This window comes from Falco punctatus (genome assembly GCF_963210335.1).
Source record: "Falco punctatus genome assembly, chromosome: 2".
Lineage (NCBI taxonomy): Eukaryota > Metazoa > Chordata > Aves > Falconiformes > Falconidae > Falco > Falco punctatus.
Window position 1 is genome coordinate 74,660,030 of NC_137581.1, and position 17,494 is coordinate 74,677,523.

At 40.0% G+C, this 17,494-nt stretch overlaps 1 protein-coding gene across 4 annotated transcripts in view; it reads left to right on the forward strand.

Annotated features, from left to right (window-relative positions):
• The first annotated feature begins 138 nt into the window (after positions 1–138).
• The window catches only part of XG (Xg glycoprotein (Xg blood group)), a 30,257-nt gene continuing 12,901 nt past the window's right edge, over positions 139–17,494 (forward strand). For 3 of the 4 annotated variants that reach the window (XR_013925918.1, XR_013925919.1, XR_013925920.1), the window contains exon 1: positions 6,452–17,421. Coding sequence is in view for 1 of the 4 variants with exons in the window: in XM_080374674.1 (XP_080230800.1) it covers positions 6,387–6,447; positions 17,380–17,421 (103 nt within the window). In the remaining 3 variants the exon portion in view is untranslated. The other variant, XM_080374674.1, reaches the window with a different exon arrangement.

Genomic DNA, 17,494 nt, shown 5'->3' on the forward strand with positions numbered 1-17,494 from the left:
CCTAAGTACTTCTGTATGGTTAGCCCTGTGAAGCATTGTTGCACACCAATATATGGCCTTAATGACAGGAGTGTAGAAGTATGTTGTGCCTTTACATTCTTTCCTTTACTCCTGTGACAAATGGGTGTGTCTCAAGCGCATTCAGTATGTTCAACTTTTTCTTACCTCTCCAAAACCAATAAGCAATTAATATTTTGTTACGCCTTTGCTTTCAGGCAGTGCAAACATTTTTTTTAATATCCTGTATGCAGTGAGTGTACCAACCAAACAACTTGGTGTGTGTTGTGGGCACCTGAAAGCAAATGGCTCACTGGTATGGGTAATGGATCTGGGTGTGGGTGCTGCTGATACAATCTGTGTAGCTGCCTGGGTCAGCCACCAAGGAAGAGATACTTGTTCTTGAGCATCCAAGAGACAAAAATTCAGTCTTGTTTTTGCATTTTTTTTCATTGCATCTGTCTGGTACAGATTCAGAACACCCAAACTAATGTACACAGAACCTTCAGCCTTTCTGGTGCTTCCTGCTTAGCAAGTACGGAGCTGGTCAGATGTGGAAAAGCCTGATTTGCAAATCAGAACCATAATTGGGTTTTGTACATCTGGTGAGATTGATGTTTGGCAGCTGCCTAAACAATAGATGAAGTATTGGGGTGTGGAAATTAACATCTTCAGGCTTCCATAACCAAAAATTTAACAGAAAACTGTTGAATTCAGAAGGCTTACCATACACACTTAAAAGACAGAACCAGTACTACAGTTCTAAAGTACAGAATAGCAAGACTGACTGGAACAACCCAGCCTCACTCCACAAGCATTCATTGAACATTATAAATAGCATATGTATGAAGAATGCTTTTGGGCTTGTGAAGAATTTCCATCGGGATAAGGACCTATGATTGCATCCTCAGCTGAAAGCACTTGTGAGCTTTGCTCTTGAAAGCCACAGGAGGGTTTCAAGTATCTGTGGAAACACGGAAAACTGCAACTCCTAACAGTTAAAGGACTAAGTCTGGAATAATAACTAGTTCTGTCTAGAAGGAATAGTCTGACCAGTTCTGTTGACTTTCATTCTAATTGTTTCCAATTTTCATGCCGTTTTACAGTATATGTCTTACTAATGTGCTTCAGCCACCTGGTTCTACAGAAATACGATATTTCATGGAACATCTTAGAAATCATTATAAATTTGGATATTAAACATGTAAATATATCTGTACATTCAAATATGAATGTATGCCAAGGATAATTCATTTAAGAATTTCTTGTATATGTTTCTTAGCTTGCAACAAAGCTTTACACAGATTTTAGTATTTTGTATTGGAATTAATTTGTAGACCTCGTTTTGCCCTACTACTTTTAGTATAAAAGTGCTAAAACCTTTAAGTGTGTTTGAGGGTGGAAAAGTGATTTTTTTATATAAACATTTGATCTGTGTAAATACAAAATGAAATGTACTGCTTACCTGTGTGAATAAACAGGTATAATAAATGCCAAGTGTAGAGAAAACAGAAATAAGCCAGTGTTTGTTAGGGATAGAATGGCGGGGGAAGTTCAAACTAGTTTTTAGCTAACCAGACTCTTGAATCCTTCTTCAGCTTTTGCAAGCCTAAGATTTACTTACTAAAACCTCTATGAACATTGCGATTTTTTTTCTAAAAATAAACTTAAAAAAAAAGAAAAAGAAATGTTTAAGTATTTTCCTTTGTAGTAGCTCTAGAAATACAAAAATTTTGGTGCTCTATTGGAGGAGCAGTCTTCAAAGACAGTTTGTCTTCTTGCGCCATCAGCACTTCAGGTTTATTCCTTCTAAAATGATCAAAACATCGGTAAGAAAGTTGGCCAGTAGCAACAAAGCTGTGAGCTGCTTTCACAGGGCACTTGCCAGTGTGAAGTGCAGAGAAGACATCTGTCTGTGTGAAGTACAGGCATGGCTTTTGAAGAACACCTAGATTTGGTAACGCAAAATCTGCTGATTTGCACAGCGATAGAAGACTTATTATGGGCAACTTCATGGTGTTTGTGTTGAGTGTTCCTCATCCAGCTATCCTAACATGCTTTACACGCTTTTGCAGGGCCATGTGTCTTTGTCTCATCTGATATGAGAGGACCATAGCTAAATGAGATGACAATGCAGGGGCTGCCAAGTGACTAAATAGTAACAGATTTGCTGATCAATTTTTTTTTTTTCCAGTCTAAACAGGCATAGATTGCTGCATGAAATTTGGGCACAGCTGTACTCCACAGAGCAGGCAAACCTGAGATGATGTTTGGAGGGAATGGGTGTTGTAATGGTAATTTCAACAGCTCTCATCTCCACTGGCTTTGTCTATGGCTTTGTAGGCTGGAGTTGTGAGAGAAGAAAGACAGACTGGCCTGCTATCACCTAGCAGGAAAAGGTTAAAGAGAAGGCTTGACATTTCAGGCTGTTCTCTTGTAAGAAGCTGCCAATTTATGGATTTCTGTTACTTATGTGTGGATAGAATGTTGCAGTTCGCTTGTTTTAGTTATCAGGGTATTAACTGCTGTGTTGCTATTTGCCCCACTGCCCACTGAGACTTTGATCTTGTTCCTAGTTAAAATGCTCCTGCATTGTGTAACTAAACATCCTCGTTCAGTATTTCTTACGTTCATCGGGTCAAGGAACATTATCCCTTCACAATTACTCGTCACCCTGCTGAAGCGTTTTCATGATCATCTCCCTCAGGTCAGCTGCTGCCCACCATGGCCATGTGGGCTGCCAGTGATTTTCAGATTCCAGTCTGGGAATTGACATTCTACTTTCCACACAGGTATTGATCAGACTGTGCGGTGGGATGAAAAAATACTGTCCTTTCCAGGCCCAAACTGCAAGTTTATTCCTGGTGAGGTACCTTCACCATTAATCTAAGTTTAAATGGATGGCAACAGAGTTTTGTCCTGTTCCTGTGGTGCACCCTCTTCAGTTCTGCTGTTTTTCCAGTCTGCCTCCTTTGAGGAGGAGAAGTGACTTTCAGTAACGGGAGGAAAAAAAGCAAAGCAGGATCTCCTGGTAGGTTATCATGTCACTTTAGCTTCTTCTACAAGGGAGCTGAGGTGGCAGTTTAGCTTTTTAGAACTTTCAGTTTTAGGTGAGAAGGATGGCGTGAAAAATGTTTTGATGGTTTTCAAACCTGACGTCCATTTCAAATATCCAGGCTTATCCAAATGAATTCATCGGGCTGTGGAAATGAAAGCAGGCAATTCTTAAGCATAAAATTTGGCAGGTTTTTACTGTAGCGCCTATTCATGCTCATTCCAATATCTGTGCCAAATTTTGAATGCTAAGGAAAACTTCTTAGTGCACTCAGCTTTCAGTGTACCTTGGGCTGAATTACACTCCCAATGGTGCATTTCGGTGTTTTTCTGGCTAATTATTTTAGGCCACTATCTAAACTGTACTATTCTCTGTGTGTTTTTCACTTGACAAGATTATGAAACAAACCTTAACCTTTTCATAAACTGAAAAGATTATTTCTTTTTGCTGTTTTCTGTTACACAGATATAAAAGACACATTTGAAAGAAAGTGAAGAGATTATTTGGAATAGGATAAGGACTTGCATGAAGCAAAAATACAGTTTTTTAAAACTCCTGCATTTGGAGTACTTTAGGAACCACCGGAATAAAATACATGCATGTTCCTCCATCTGCTTATGAAAAACCATTGAAGTTTTAGCTAGCGTGTAAGAATTGTATTCTTCTATTCCAAGAAATTTTATCACTTATTCACTTGTGTCTTTGGCTTATATTTAAATGAATGTCTAATATTAGTAGATGTTTTAATATTTTAATTAAAATACTTCCATTTTTATGACAAAAGATAAATACTGTAGGGTATTAATGGCTTTCCCCAGTAGATCTAGTGTATAATTTGGTTCTTTCATCTTGGATAGACTCATACAGTAGGTCATCCCTGCCAAAGACAGCAATGTCTAACCTTTGCCCACAGGAAGGATGGGGCTGCCACCGTGGTGAGTTGTGACTGTCCTCTTTTAGCTTGTCTCATCTAAAAGAGGCCTGATGGGCTAAAAGTGTATGGTGTAGAGAATAGACAGACACACTGGCTCTGTTTCTCCACCCATTTGCTATTTCTTAAATAGATGTCTTTTTCTTGAAAGAACAAGTCAAAAAAAAATAGGCAATTCATCCACATTGTCAGGTGCATATTAGGCAGAACTTCGTTTTCCCTTTAAATAGAAAAAAATGGCTCAATGATTTCTCAAAGTGATAAAACTGCAATTTATGGTCAGACATAAGGCCTTACATTTGTTTTTAATATATAATGTTGTTTACCTAATATGTTGGGCAAGCAGTTGCATGTCTTTGACAGAGACAGCTGAAATTAAGAAGTTCCTGCAATGCCAAGAACAGAAGTGGGATAAATATTCGAGACATCCCTGCTTCAGGGCTAGGTCCACTCCTTCCTGTGCCTTCTTCATAGTTTTTATTTAGCTACAAAGAGCAGTAGCTGGCTTCTGAAGAACTAAACAAGGGGCGCATCAGCTGCAAACTTAATCTGAGAATGTTCAATATCCCAACTGACCTAGTATCAGGAGACAGGTGAGATAATGCATTTTGTGAAGACTCCATTTACAGCTGTTTTGAAGTAAAGCTACTGAACATTTGTGAGCTGCTCAGACTTGCCTCGGACCAGTACATAGCCTTGCTAACATTCCTGTTCCCTTCAGGCAAATTCATCACTGATATGAAGATTAGCACGTGTGTGCCTGCTTCTGTTATGCTGGAAAAAAATAAACGGTGGACTTACAAAATTGCTTGTATCGTAGTGTACTTTTTTTTGTAAGTGGCTGACAAAGTCATCTCTTAAACCTAAATGTCCTTAACTCTTCTGAGACTGAGCAATTGTCCCTGACAAGGAGAATGATGATACACAAATTAAGCTTTAGAACTCCTATTACTACCTTAAAAACAGTTAAGCTATGTGATACCATAAGCCAGGCCTTTATAAACCATGTTCACATTGGCATGGGGGGTGTGTGTGTGTGTAGCTAATCTACTTGAACATCAGGTATCTTGAAGATCCAATATCACCAAGTTCTATCAGTCCAGTTTATGTTGCGTCAGTTTTTTGTAGTTGGCATAACAGCACGTATTCAGTGCACACGCTGTATTGTATGTTCTAGGTAACTCGACAGAAATGCAATTGGGGCCAGCCTGTGCCCCACATCCAACTGATTCACCCAGCGACACCAGGAGCCTACAGACTGGCCATTCATGGTAGCAGAGTCTTGAGCATATTTGCTGCCCTAGTCAAACCAGCGCTGACAACCCCCCTGCAGCTTACCCCCCAGCAAAAGGGAGGGCGCACGCCACTCTCCTTGCTAGTGCCGGGTGCCAGTGTGATGGTGGCGGTCCAGTTCAAAAGACAAGTGTGCTGGCACACAGGTTTGCTGGAGAGAGTCTATGACAAAACTGGATTTAAATCACATCAGTGATTTTAGAGTAAGTTCATGGATGGATGCACACATGATTTTTGTTCATTTTCCAGAGCTTTGTGTTCTCATGCATGTCACTATCTGAGATCTCTCTCCATGTAGGATATGCATGGATATTTATATTTTAAAATATATCTAGATCAATGAAAAAAATCATGACAGCGTTTACCTTGTGATGATAAGCATCCGCCGGGGAGCTGAGCATGCTTCAGTTCAGTAGTCCAATATCACATTTTGAGTTTACAATTATTATTTTTTTTTTGTCATCTCTCTGTAGACAATTCCCAAGTCTCTGATTCTTGGCCTCTGCTTCCCTAACGCAGCAGTTCCAGTTAGCGGTTAGGACTCTGACGGGGTTGCCTTTACAGCAGTTATTGCTCAGCCAAAAACTGAGCAGGGCAACAGCGCTCTGAGGACAGAGTCTACCTGAGAGATTTTTTTTTCAAGTATGCATCAGAGAAGGCTGGTCTCCTCACAGGCTACTTGAGCTCCCATAGCACCACACCCTGCTTTGAAGGCGAGGATGTCAAACAGGTTCGCTTTCCCTCCGGGAAGGAGGTGGATTCAGAGCCTGCTGGCTCCCTCCTCATTGGGTGCTCCCACTGGCTCCCCAGCTCTCCACACTCCCTGCCTGGGCGATAAATAGATTTCTTAGAGGGTGGGTGGCACCTATGGTGCTGCTCACAGCTTGGCTGTAGTGGAGTTGTTTGCTTTTGTTACTTGTCTTGTACTAGAAGAGGTTTCTAGAGACTTTTCTCTCTTCCACGGTGCTTGTGTGCGATGGTGAGAGAACTCTTTGGACAGAGCTGCTGATTCCAAGCGTCTCCCTCAAACCTTGGCGCTGCAGTTGAAACATCTACCATCATCAACGGTTAAGAAACAACCACAGCAATCAAGGCACTGCACGGAAGATCATGGGGAAATTCAGAAGCATCCTACTTTTGTGCTTCGGCTTTCTTCTAGTCCGTGTAAGAGGTAAGTGACCTTTGCCTTGGCTTATTTCTAGGGCTTGTTTATTTAGAAATGCTCGCTGGCATTATTTTTGTTGCTACTGTTTCATGAGAAGCATTCAAGAGTGTTTAGAGAAATACTTTTGCAGTTTCTAAAGAGATATATATCTTTTGGATGATCTCTTAGGATAGACATGATAGTTAGAGTTTGTTTGTTGTAATTTCTAATTTTGTCTTTAGTGTTGCTCCCCTAAAATTATTCACAAGCTTGGACTGAAGTATAAACTTTTTAAATGGAAGCTGTTAAATGAAAGCTTCCATGGGAACTTAAAGTTTCCAAAGAGATCCTTAGCCAAATACTAACTTCATGGTTTTAGAGCTTTTTTTGGTTATTAATATTCTGAAACTTATTAGTTATATTGTAAAAACAAATTCTGATTCAGTTTAAATATGCTTATACTTTCATATTGGTGCTCATGGTTTAATAATTATAAATTAATTATTTATTAACCTTATCCAAAATATTCCTGAATATATAAAGTCCGCACACAAGCATACTTTATTTTTTCACACAGGATTAATGAAGAATTGAATACAATTTGAGAATATTTTTTGACAAATGAATAGCAGTTGGGAAAACTTAGTCCTTTCACATTGACTTATTTTTCTTTATTCAAATACAATTTTCCCTCAGCAAAACATTCTGTAAAACCTTTTTTGATGTCAAACCAAATAGGATCATCTTTGTGTACATCTGCCATGTAGTGTAATAGTATTTTTGTATATTAGCATTACTTCAAAAACTTGTAGCGCAGTGTTTGACTGCAGGAAGAAATCAATCATTAACCACTAGTTCCAAAATAGCTGCTGCTGCTCATTCTCCCACCACCTTTGATTTAAATGTAGTCCCTAGGAGATCTTGCAGTGATGGGCAGTGAACAAAACAGGCCTTAAACTAGTGCCACGGTTCTGTTTTAACAAATGAGGAATTATTTAGAGGTCTTCAGCACGTAACGTGGCACAGAAACAGCAGAGCGGTAAGGCTGTGCTGGCCTGCCCTGTAGTTATGTTGTGAACAGTGATGATTCACGTTGTCTCTCATCACTGGCATGCAGACTTTCTTGTTCTGGAAGACTCTCTGATGTTGAATATTTCTGTTCAAACAATCTGAGCATGGGCAGGCCAATTTCCATATACTCTATCACTTTAATTACAAGGATAGTCAGCCCAACCATTCTTGCTTTATACATGTGGTAATTCAGAGCCAGTCCAAGGCCCTGCTTTGGGGAAGGAGTCATTGCTGAAAGCTGCTGTGGGCTTTGGGCACAGTCTTACAGCTGTGGCAACTATTCAATCCATTTTCAAAAGCAAAATGAATTATTTTAAGTCTATGACAATAGCCACTGAATTTTATCATCAAAGTATTTACCTTATTTCAGGGGACATTTACAGAACCACTTCTGAGCCCTAACCAAGGCACGATATGAGAAAAGCTTGACCATGCTGGTGAAAGGGTGGTCTAAGTCATTATGATAGGAATGTCTATGGCATAATTAACATTTTTATATGCGTTCTTAATTCTTATCTAAACTGTAACCATTTGTGATAACTTCCAGAAACGACTGTGCCACCACAGCCAGGCCAGATCACATCACTTCTCTTACCATCTACCATTTCATTTGTGTCTGGCTGTCTTCGTTTAGTTGGCTGGACTGCCTTGATGGGTACATCTCAACAGAGACATGGTATAACCAAGGACCACATTGCATGAGGAAAGCGGGACCTGATACAGTTCAGAAACTTACACGCTCACTGCAGTCTTCCATACTTCTATCTATACTCTTTGGCTTTTGTTATTTCCAAGCTTAGGCAGGTTAAATGAGGTCTCCCATATAAGTTGAGCTGCAACAACTAATTGTCTGAGTGGCTTTTACCCCAACTCAAATGAAAGAAACTTCACAGGAACATCTTCCACTGAAGTTCACGCTAACAGCCACGTCAGTTACTGCAGCTCAGCTGACCTGTGGTAATTCAGCCTTGGCTGTGTCTACATTGCCCACTCAGGGTGTGGTAAGACACGATGTAGGTCCCAGTCCCCCAGTAACTGAGATCATGCACCTGTCTGAGACATATTGTAGGTCTCATTTGGGCCGTATACCTGTGGGTGTCCTGGCAGCGGGGAAGCAGTGCAACCTGAGGGCTCTTCTCCTGTAAGGAGCTGGAAAGCAGCTGAGACTCTCACTCGGCCCTGACTGCTCAGAAATGCTCCTCAGCTTCTCAATATAGATCTAGTCTATATATCCATGGTCTTCAGGATCAACTGATAAATCACGTTTAGTAGTAACAAAGACCATGCAAAGGTTGATCGTGTTTAAGACGCATTAAGCTTACTCCATCAGGTATTGTGTGCTACGCAGGTCAAGGGAACAGCATTTATCGCTAGCCAGTAAACCATGTACCATTGCCCAGCTAAGGCTTACAAAAATGTTGACTCAAAATTAATTGTATTCTCAGTTAATTAGCTAGGCACTTCATGGGGAGAAAATTACAGACCTTTTGGATTTGAGACTCTGTGTTACTAAGTTTTATGAATAATGTAGTTACTGGAGTTAAAAGACATAATGGGAGAGATGAAAAACACAGTCCTGTTCTTCCTACACTGTTACGTCAAGCTCCAGTCCCCACTGTCACTCTGTGAGGTCCCTGTGTACGTGCCGAAGCACCCACAGTATCAGCAGGGATATATCAGAACATGAATTCTCTTGTTGCTGGGTGCCCAAACTGTTTCATTCCCAATACCAGAGCTGCTATCATCTATAGTCATGTCAGTGCAAAAAAATGATTGCAGTTTGATAAATAGATAGCTGAACTGGTTGAAATGCTAACAACAGCAGAACTGTTGCAATGTCAGAGCTTGGGAAGAGCTAACAGCCGGTGAGGTTCCTCAGCTTCTCCCGCTCGCTTTTGAGACATTGCTGCCATATTGCAAACATGGTAGCGGTGCCCAGACTGCCTGTTTGTAGTATGTGTTTTTCACTCATTTGTATCAGTGATTGTCAATCCCTTTCCATCCTACTGAGGGTAATAAATAAACAAATAAATGTCATAATTCTCTCATTATTAAAAAATCAATAAAAATCTGTGGCATTTTGCCTCGTGGTTAGGAGCAGAGGGATTTCAGATTGTTTTGATCAAAGTCTTCCTTTGTTTCCACAGGGAGGCTGATATCTATGAATGTTATGGGAAAACACTATCAAAAATCTGATCTGTAGTACATCTCATGAAGACAAATAGGCCATCCCAGTTGAAAGAAAGGGCTTGAACAGATTACAGAAATATAACAGTCCCACTTACAAGCTTTGCCTGTCATCAATGCATTTTTTAGTTCCTGAGGAATTTATTTAAGATACTAAATCACAGCAATATATTTTCAAAGGGCAACAATGTTCCAGATTAAATTAAAACAAAGCCCAGAGTAGGCACTAAGATTAGCAGACAAAATAAAGCAAAGTCCTTCCTTATACCCCAGGTCTTATAACATTAGTGATGGAGGAACCAGGAGCATACACTCCACATTGGGAAAACTCCTAAGTTAGCAGCAACAAAGCCTCCCAGATCACAATCTATATTGTATCAAAACGGCAACTCTGTCTTGCAGGTTACCATCTGCAAGGAGCAGAAATCGAGATATGAGCTACACATTTCTATTCACAAAGATTGTACAGATCATTTTGTTTCCTGAGCATAATGGTAACAAAAAGAAGGCTGGCTCTTTGTTCAGAAATCCAACCCAGATTTGCAGAGCATTCTGCATGCCGAGACTCTTGATTTCTGTTCCCTCTGAAGGTTAAGCCACCAGATCCTCTTCTGAGCCCCCTGCTTTTGAAGTTCAGATACCAACTGATGCTCCACCACCCTCTGCCCAGTGTCATTCAGAGAGGCTTCTCTCTGCATTCTAGTGGCTCATCCAGAGGCTTCTTCAGCTCTGCGAAGAGAGCCTGATTCTTTTTCTCATTTAGTCCAAATGAGATGAGTCCTGAGACTCCATGGAGACTTTGTTGCTGAACAGACCTGCTTACTGACATCCAGCAACTCTTTCTAGCATTATTCTTCTGTAGAAAACATGTTCTTAGTTGCATGAAAGAGAGAAGATGCAAGCCTTCCTTCTTTGCTGTCTTACATCTTAAACACACAAAGAATGTGAATGGAATGCCCTGATCATTCACTTCAACTTGGCAGTATTACTAACCCTCTTGGAAGCAACACAGTAATTATGCCGGTGGGCTACTGTGGCTCCAGGGGTCACAGGATTAGTTTATAGAACATAAGAAAATTTCTGAAACAAATTTAACTTGATGTTAAATTACAGAATAGTACTACTGAGATCTGTGCTACTGATATTGAGGAGCTAAAAGTATTCTGCACTTATTTTACCACTGAACTTGGGGTGAAGGTTGGAGGAGGAACATTAAAAGACACAAGCATCAGAAATAGCAAAGCCTGGCATCTCCCTGACCTCCCCCGCATTATCTTCAGTTCCTGCTGTTGTCTCTAAACTGCCAGCTGGGGAAGGTGTGGATTAGCCAGCCGGTACTTAGGCAGTGAGTGGTCACTCAGACCCCAACACAGCTGTTGCTTGTGCCACACTATAGGGTTTCAGTAGGAACACTCATATAGGTCTCTTGTTTGAGCCTATCTGTACAGTTCTCATGTAATGTGACTGTCATGAAGCCTGACACTCTCAGACCAAAGAGCTGAAAAGGGCTGGCAGATTTACGAACCACACAGGGACAGAGAGAAGCTTTGATGGAACAGCCCATGCAATGACCTAAGCTCTGCTTTCTTGTGACACAAAGCGGAAAATGTAGTAGTGATGTAAGGAAGATGTGCAGACATATGGTGCTGCTTCCTGGGAGGTCCCAACTCTTTTGCTCTGCCTGTAATTTTACAGCACACACCAGCTTCTTCTGCACTCTCTGAAACAAAATATAGAAAATTATATATGTTTTAGTTTATTTATGCAGGGCATATCACATCATAAATAATGGCAGCTACCTTTGAACAGCTGTTGTTTGTCCACAGCAAAGCAAACACTGTAGAACTCGAAGAATTTCTTTCATGTTTGATGAGACCATGCTGCACAGACCTAAAGCAGTACTGCCACTCTTGCTTTATTAGTGCCTCTTATTTGCTGGCAATTATTTAAATATGTTCTTGTATGAATAAGTGAGAGACCTTTTCATTTCCCTTTAATTCAAACTATAAACAGAAGTGGCCTAGGAAAAAACATGAAGCCAATAATCAGGTCCACATGCTGTGGTCTATAGATTGGAACTTAGATCTTAATTACAGATTTTAACGCATACTAATTTTTCCACCCCAGCATCAAGAGCTTGTAACAACAATCATTGTTTATGGAATGAAAGGGCCATGATGGAAAAAAAAGCTATGGTAACCTCATCAGGAAATATGGATCATAAGGGTATTACATCAAAGAAATAGTATCTGCTCATTGAGATTTTGTCCAAAGTTTTCACTCTGTGGTGTAAACCTTTATGTTCTCCCATAACTTTTCCTACATGAGTAATTTCCTTTAAACAAACATAATTGCTTCCTGAATAAAGTTGGACCAGTGAAAGGGTATGTTCTGAGTCACATACCTGGGAGAATACATCCCATTTTCTCATTACAGCTGAAATATCTCATGATTGTATAATAATCAGAAATGATATGTGCAAAGAATAACTTACCATTGCAGCTAAAAAGAACATAAAATGGGTCTCATGAGCTATTTTAGTAACATACTGTTCCTTTTCAGAAAAATATTGTTGTCATTTGTGAGTCACCCACTTCTTCCTCAGTCTCTGCTGGCTTCATGATGTTTTAAGCTCATTGTATTCACAAAACAATTTTTATTTAATTACAATGAAGAAATATTTTTGTTCTTGTTTTTAAATAATGAAAAATCAACTTATTTTCCCTTTCTATTTAGCTCACATTTCTAAGTTAGTTGCTTCTAATTTATTTGTAACACAGGTAATCTCATCCCAATCACATGACTACTAGCAATGTAACTCAAAGCCCATTTAAATTAATCATATTAATGCCAAAAGGATTTATCTAACACATACATGCATGCATACATTTAAGATTTATGCCCACAACACATGTATATACACATATAAACACATTTTCTCATGGATCTTAGCTGCATTTTTAATACTAGACTATGCATGTTAAATGTCTGAGAAATTATTTTCATTTGTCACATAACCTGGCTCCTATTTAGCCATATTCATGCTGTCTTATTTACATGTGCATCATCTTAATGGCCACAAGCTGTGTTCATATGTATCCAGTGCAGGGTTGAGCCTACTTATGGAGATCAAAAATTGCAAAGTCATGCCACGGTAGCCTTTTGTCAGAGAACTTCTGACTACAGTTGTAATGACAATGAGGTAACATCCACCTGCAGATCCAGCCTCGCCCTTGTAAACCTTCCTTAAAATCTGTGGGATCTCAAACCCTTGTGATCAATCAGCTACACAGTTAAAGGGTGCTGGATTCATTTAATGTTTAGGTCACAAATTAAACCATAGGGAAAAGATGCTGCTGTCTGCATTTTAGTGACTCATTATCTGGGTCACATTTTCTGAAAACTAACATGGGCAAAAGTTTGTGAACATTAAGTGTCCATGTGCCTGAGGATACGACTTCGCAGGCAACTGCCTTGATCGGGTAAGATGACCTCAGCTCAGTGGTGCTTCAGAAGGATGTGTCTTATATTCAAGAAAACTTAGTAAAGTTTCTTAAAATCTTAAAAAAAGGCTTAGTATCTCTGTGGCAAACAGCAACCATAACAGTCTCCACAGTAGAGCAAGTGGACTAACAAGGATTTTATATCACCAGCCTTCCACACTTGATATTAAAAAGGCTCAAAGAAAGCATGGGCTTTAGTGAAAGCAAATGTCCTACCCAGGAGAATCATGCTTGTAAAAATAAATCTGGTAACTTTGAAATTTAAGCTGCCATGTTTTGATGCTTGGCTTTACAGAGTTTATTCTCCCCTGTCTCGCTGCTACAGAGAAGTCTACTGTTAGCTATGTAGGCCAGGTCTACACTTCAGATTTTTATTGGCACAGCTACATGTGTTGGGTGGGGATGAGGGAATTACATCCCAAATAACTGTGGCAGTGCCAGCAAAAGTCCTGCTGTTACTCTCGTTCATTGTGTTTGAGCAGCTAATATAAACGTTATTAAAACAGGTCCTTTTGCGATGCAAACCATATATCCGTGTGGAAGGCTTGCTTGCTTAGCTTAGCATTTTCTCATTTGCAGATAAGGACTGTTCTGTGGTGTAAGGCAGGAGTTTATAAGCATTTTCTCAAATTCTGTTATGAATTGTTGTGGACTACCCAACAAAAACCACTATTACAATAATTTTATGTCTTTTCAAAAACAGGGATACTCCCAGATGAAAGGCTAGAAGTGATGCCAAGAAATAGTGTACTAGCCCAAAGCAGTAATAACAGAGATAACTCTGAGGTAATACCTCCTGCATAGCTAAATCTCTTCATAACTTTATCCAAGTTAAAAAAATCAAAAAACAAACAAACAAAAAACCACACACACACACACACAAAAATCCCAACCAAACAAAAAGCCCCAAAGGAACAAAGCTGTATTCTCCCTACTAAAATTTATTTCTCATTTTCATCAGTATATTTCCAGCTGTTTCTATTACGGAAGCTTGTCCAAAAAAAAGGCCATTTTTGTATGTGGAAAATTAATTTCTTTCAGTCTGTTGGTTCTGTGAAGAACCTTGACTAATTTATTTCCATTGTCATTTATCTTCAGAGTTCTTTGAAGTAACTGCAGTTCCTATTGAGCTAAATATTCTCTGAGTCTCTAACGTGTTTTTGGTTTTAGACCCGCCATTTTGCCGATGAAATCTGGGCTGTTCAGCTAGTTATCCATCTGTTATCCTCCCAAATTAGACTCTTTAAATGTCTAGGTGCAGTCTCAGAAATGGTAATGAGCATTTAAAATTCTGCTCCACAAAATCTTACTCCTTGCGGTCATTTGATGTTATTATCGGAGGAAGTAGGGATGGAAGTCCAAGCAATCTTTTGGTTTATTGGAATATCATTTACCACGCCGCACAGATGTTCACATACAATTTTCCCATCTGTCAAGGTTTATATTTACACAGCCAAAGAGTTCCTGTCTTGCTCCCAATCAGTCATTCTGTGTTGGTGTCTGTTTCTTTTCACTACTTGGTTTATCATCAGAAATAACTAAAACAGAAATCAATTGAACTAATTTCTGCAGGAGATTTTCAGGCTGCTTTTTTCTGTCCTTAAAATTTCTGTAGTTGTCTTCTATTTCTCCCATGCAGTCTCCAAACACCTTTTGTCTTTTCCCACCTTTTGGATAACCGAGTAGGTGTACCACAGGAGAGGGAAACGTTGGTATTGTCCAGAAGGGCAGATGTCAGTAACTGTTTCAGTCTGCTGTTTTGCTTTGGGTCTCATGCAATTGGAAACATCTGCATCATCTTGCTTGAATTCCATAATCTCTTTTGATTAGATTCCTCCTTCTATTTTTCTCTTTTTCCTAACTTCAAAGAAACGTTGTACCTGGAACCTTTCCAGAGTCTTCCTTCACAAGACAATTTTGTCACATTCTCTTTACAGCATTAGGACCTCGGCAGCTGATTTTGTATCATTAGTTCCTGCATGTTGGGACCTGTAACAAAGGGGCTGGTTTGGCCAACAGCTCTTGGTGTTACAGAATTATTCCTGATGACTCACTCCGACAAGAAATGGTTTGAGGCCTGCTGGCGGTATCCTGCAGCAGCAGGGTTCAGGTCAGACAGCCTCCCTCAGCACTCAGGATTATGATCAAGAATGAAGATTTATCCAGAGAATAAAATCAAAGGACAGTCGAATTTAAGTTGCTCATATTGCTGGCACCAAAGAAATGCTTCAGAAAAACACAATTTGACCATTGGAGGCAATGCCAGGCTGTCAGCCTGCAGGTAGGGGTCTGCATCAGGATCGAATGGCCCCATGTCTGGGCAGGAGCACGGCTGTGGGCCCCCACAGGCTGGGGCTCAGGCCCAGCAAGGGCTGGTGGTGCCCTCAGAGCTCCGGCAAGGAATATCTGCTGAGGAAGCCATGAGTTAAATTTATGTATTTAATGAATTCATATAAAAGAGAGAACCTGTCAGGGTCTTAGAATATTATCCATCTAAGGACCCAGTCCAAACGTTACTGGGCTTGGCAAGGTTGGCTGAGCGGCCAGGGCAGGGGAAGGAGAGGTGGTCAGACGAGATGACACTCCAAGATCAGTTGATATGATCAAAAGGTGATAGATCAATTAAAAGATAAAATGCTACTCTAATAACATTACCAGGGAAGTCTTAATGCTGTTATCTGCTTTGCCTTTCCAAACACAGCTTTGTCGTAATTTTTTATAGGGACAGTTTTGCTTTAGAAGCCATTCACTATTCTGCATTCCAGCCTTGGTTTATCTTTTCTGTCAGACATCAGCTGTAACTAAGTTCACAGACTTATGTGAAAATCCTCACAGGGATCAAAACATTTCTACTTAATGCTCCTGCACTGATTGTTATTTGAGGTTCACACAGTGTTTCACCACTGATAATTAATCTTTCCCGGAGCTCTTCAACAGGCGAGAGCTATTATTCAGGAGCAGTGATTAATGCGAAGAATGCCATGAAGACAGACAGCACCTGCCAAAATGAGAGGGCTGAGCTGAACCCAAAGCACTGTCACACTGGAGAACCTCAGATGGCCTCTGTCTATTCCTCAGTTTCCCCACTTAAACAATGACACCTTTCTTATTGTGAGGTGTACAAGACATACCAAGAAAAACACTTCATCAAAAAGTTAGGTATTAAACATTTTAGATGGGATAATAAACAGATGCAGATCAAGAGGGTTACTCGACAGAGCATAGTAAAACATTTCTGCTTAGGGGAGCCATGGCACTTCATGACTTTTTGTGGGCTTCTGCAGGCTGATCTTGTATTTGGTGTGCAAACACAAGTGCGGTGAAGTTTCAGTCTGGATGAAAACTAATGGATACGTACTTTGCAAAGAGCTGTTTCATGAAGGCTGTGTATTAAACAGGAAGTGGCAGATTGTAGAAAGTGGAAAGTAAAACTCACATGAATAACTGTGTGCTCAGTTCAAAGTTGTATGCTTCAATTTATACATTTTAAAAATTTTCCAGTTTTATTTACCTGCTAACTTCAAAGGTCGGGATACTAATTGCCCTGCCGTGGCATTTAATGACATCATTGTCACCTAACACAGAACAGAAAGGGTTCTTTTCTCCCTTTTCAGATTTTTTAAGGTACAGCGGAAACTAAATTAGGTAAACACATCTTTATATATTTTACCGTTGGCACATGTACAGGAAGAATTAAAAAAAACAAGGTTGTTTCATGTTACAACTGATCACAAGGCAGATTTGTCAGTAAAACTGCTCTCTGAAGCTGAGCTAGTAGAACAATAAAAAAAGATATTGAAAATTCTCACCTAACAATTCTCCTTTGCAAGTACTGTGCTGAAGGCTACCTTCAGCTGTCTCCCAGCAATAGCCCTGTGTCCTATAACAGGCAACCTGTGGTCTTCAAAGGCATATTTGCATAGCGGCTGGGTATGGATAACATGAGAGCACAGGTATTGCTTTGCGCTACTTGAATGAATAGCTTCTTTGAATTAAATGAGCCTATCTTGCATGGTCATTCAGGACTGCATGACACAGGGATAACAGCTGACAGCTTGCTCTGTGCCTGCTCCTGTTTGGATGGATTTTACTTTTGCCTCTTACTGGTGTTCTGGCTTTGTCCAGAGCCCTCAGACCTAGAGGTCATGGAAACCTGCCCACTGATTTAGTATCTTTCCTTCTGTCACCTTCCTTCTAGGTCAACATGATTTTGATTTAGCTGATGCTCTTGATCACCCAGGTAAGTAAATCTCCTATCCTTAGTTTACCATGGCATTTAGACACAATAATACATCTTAAATCCTTTTCCTCGA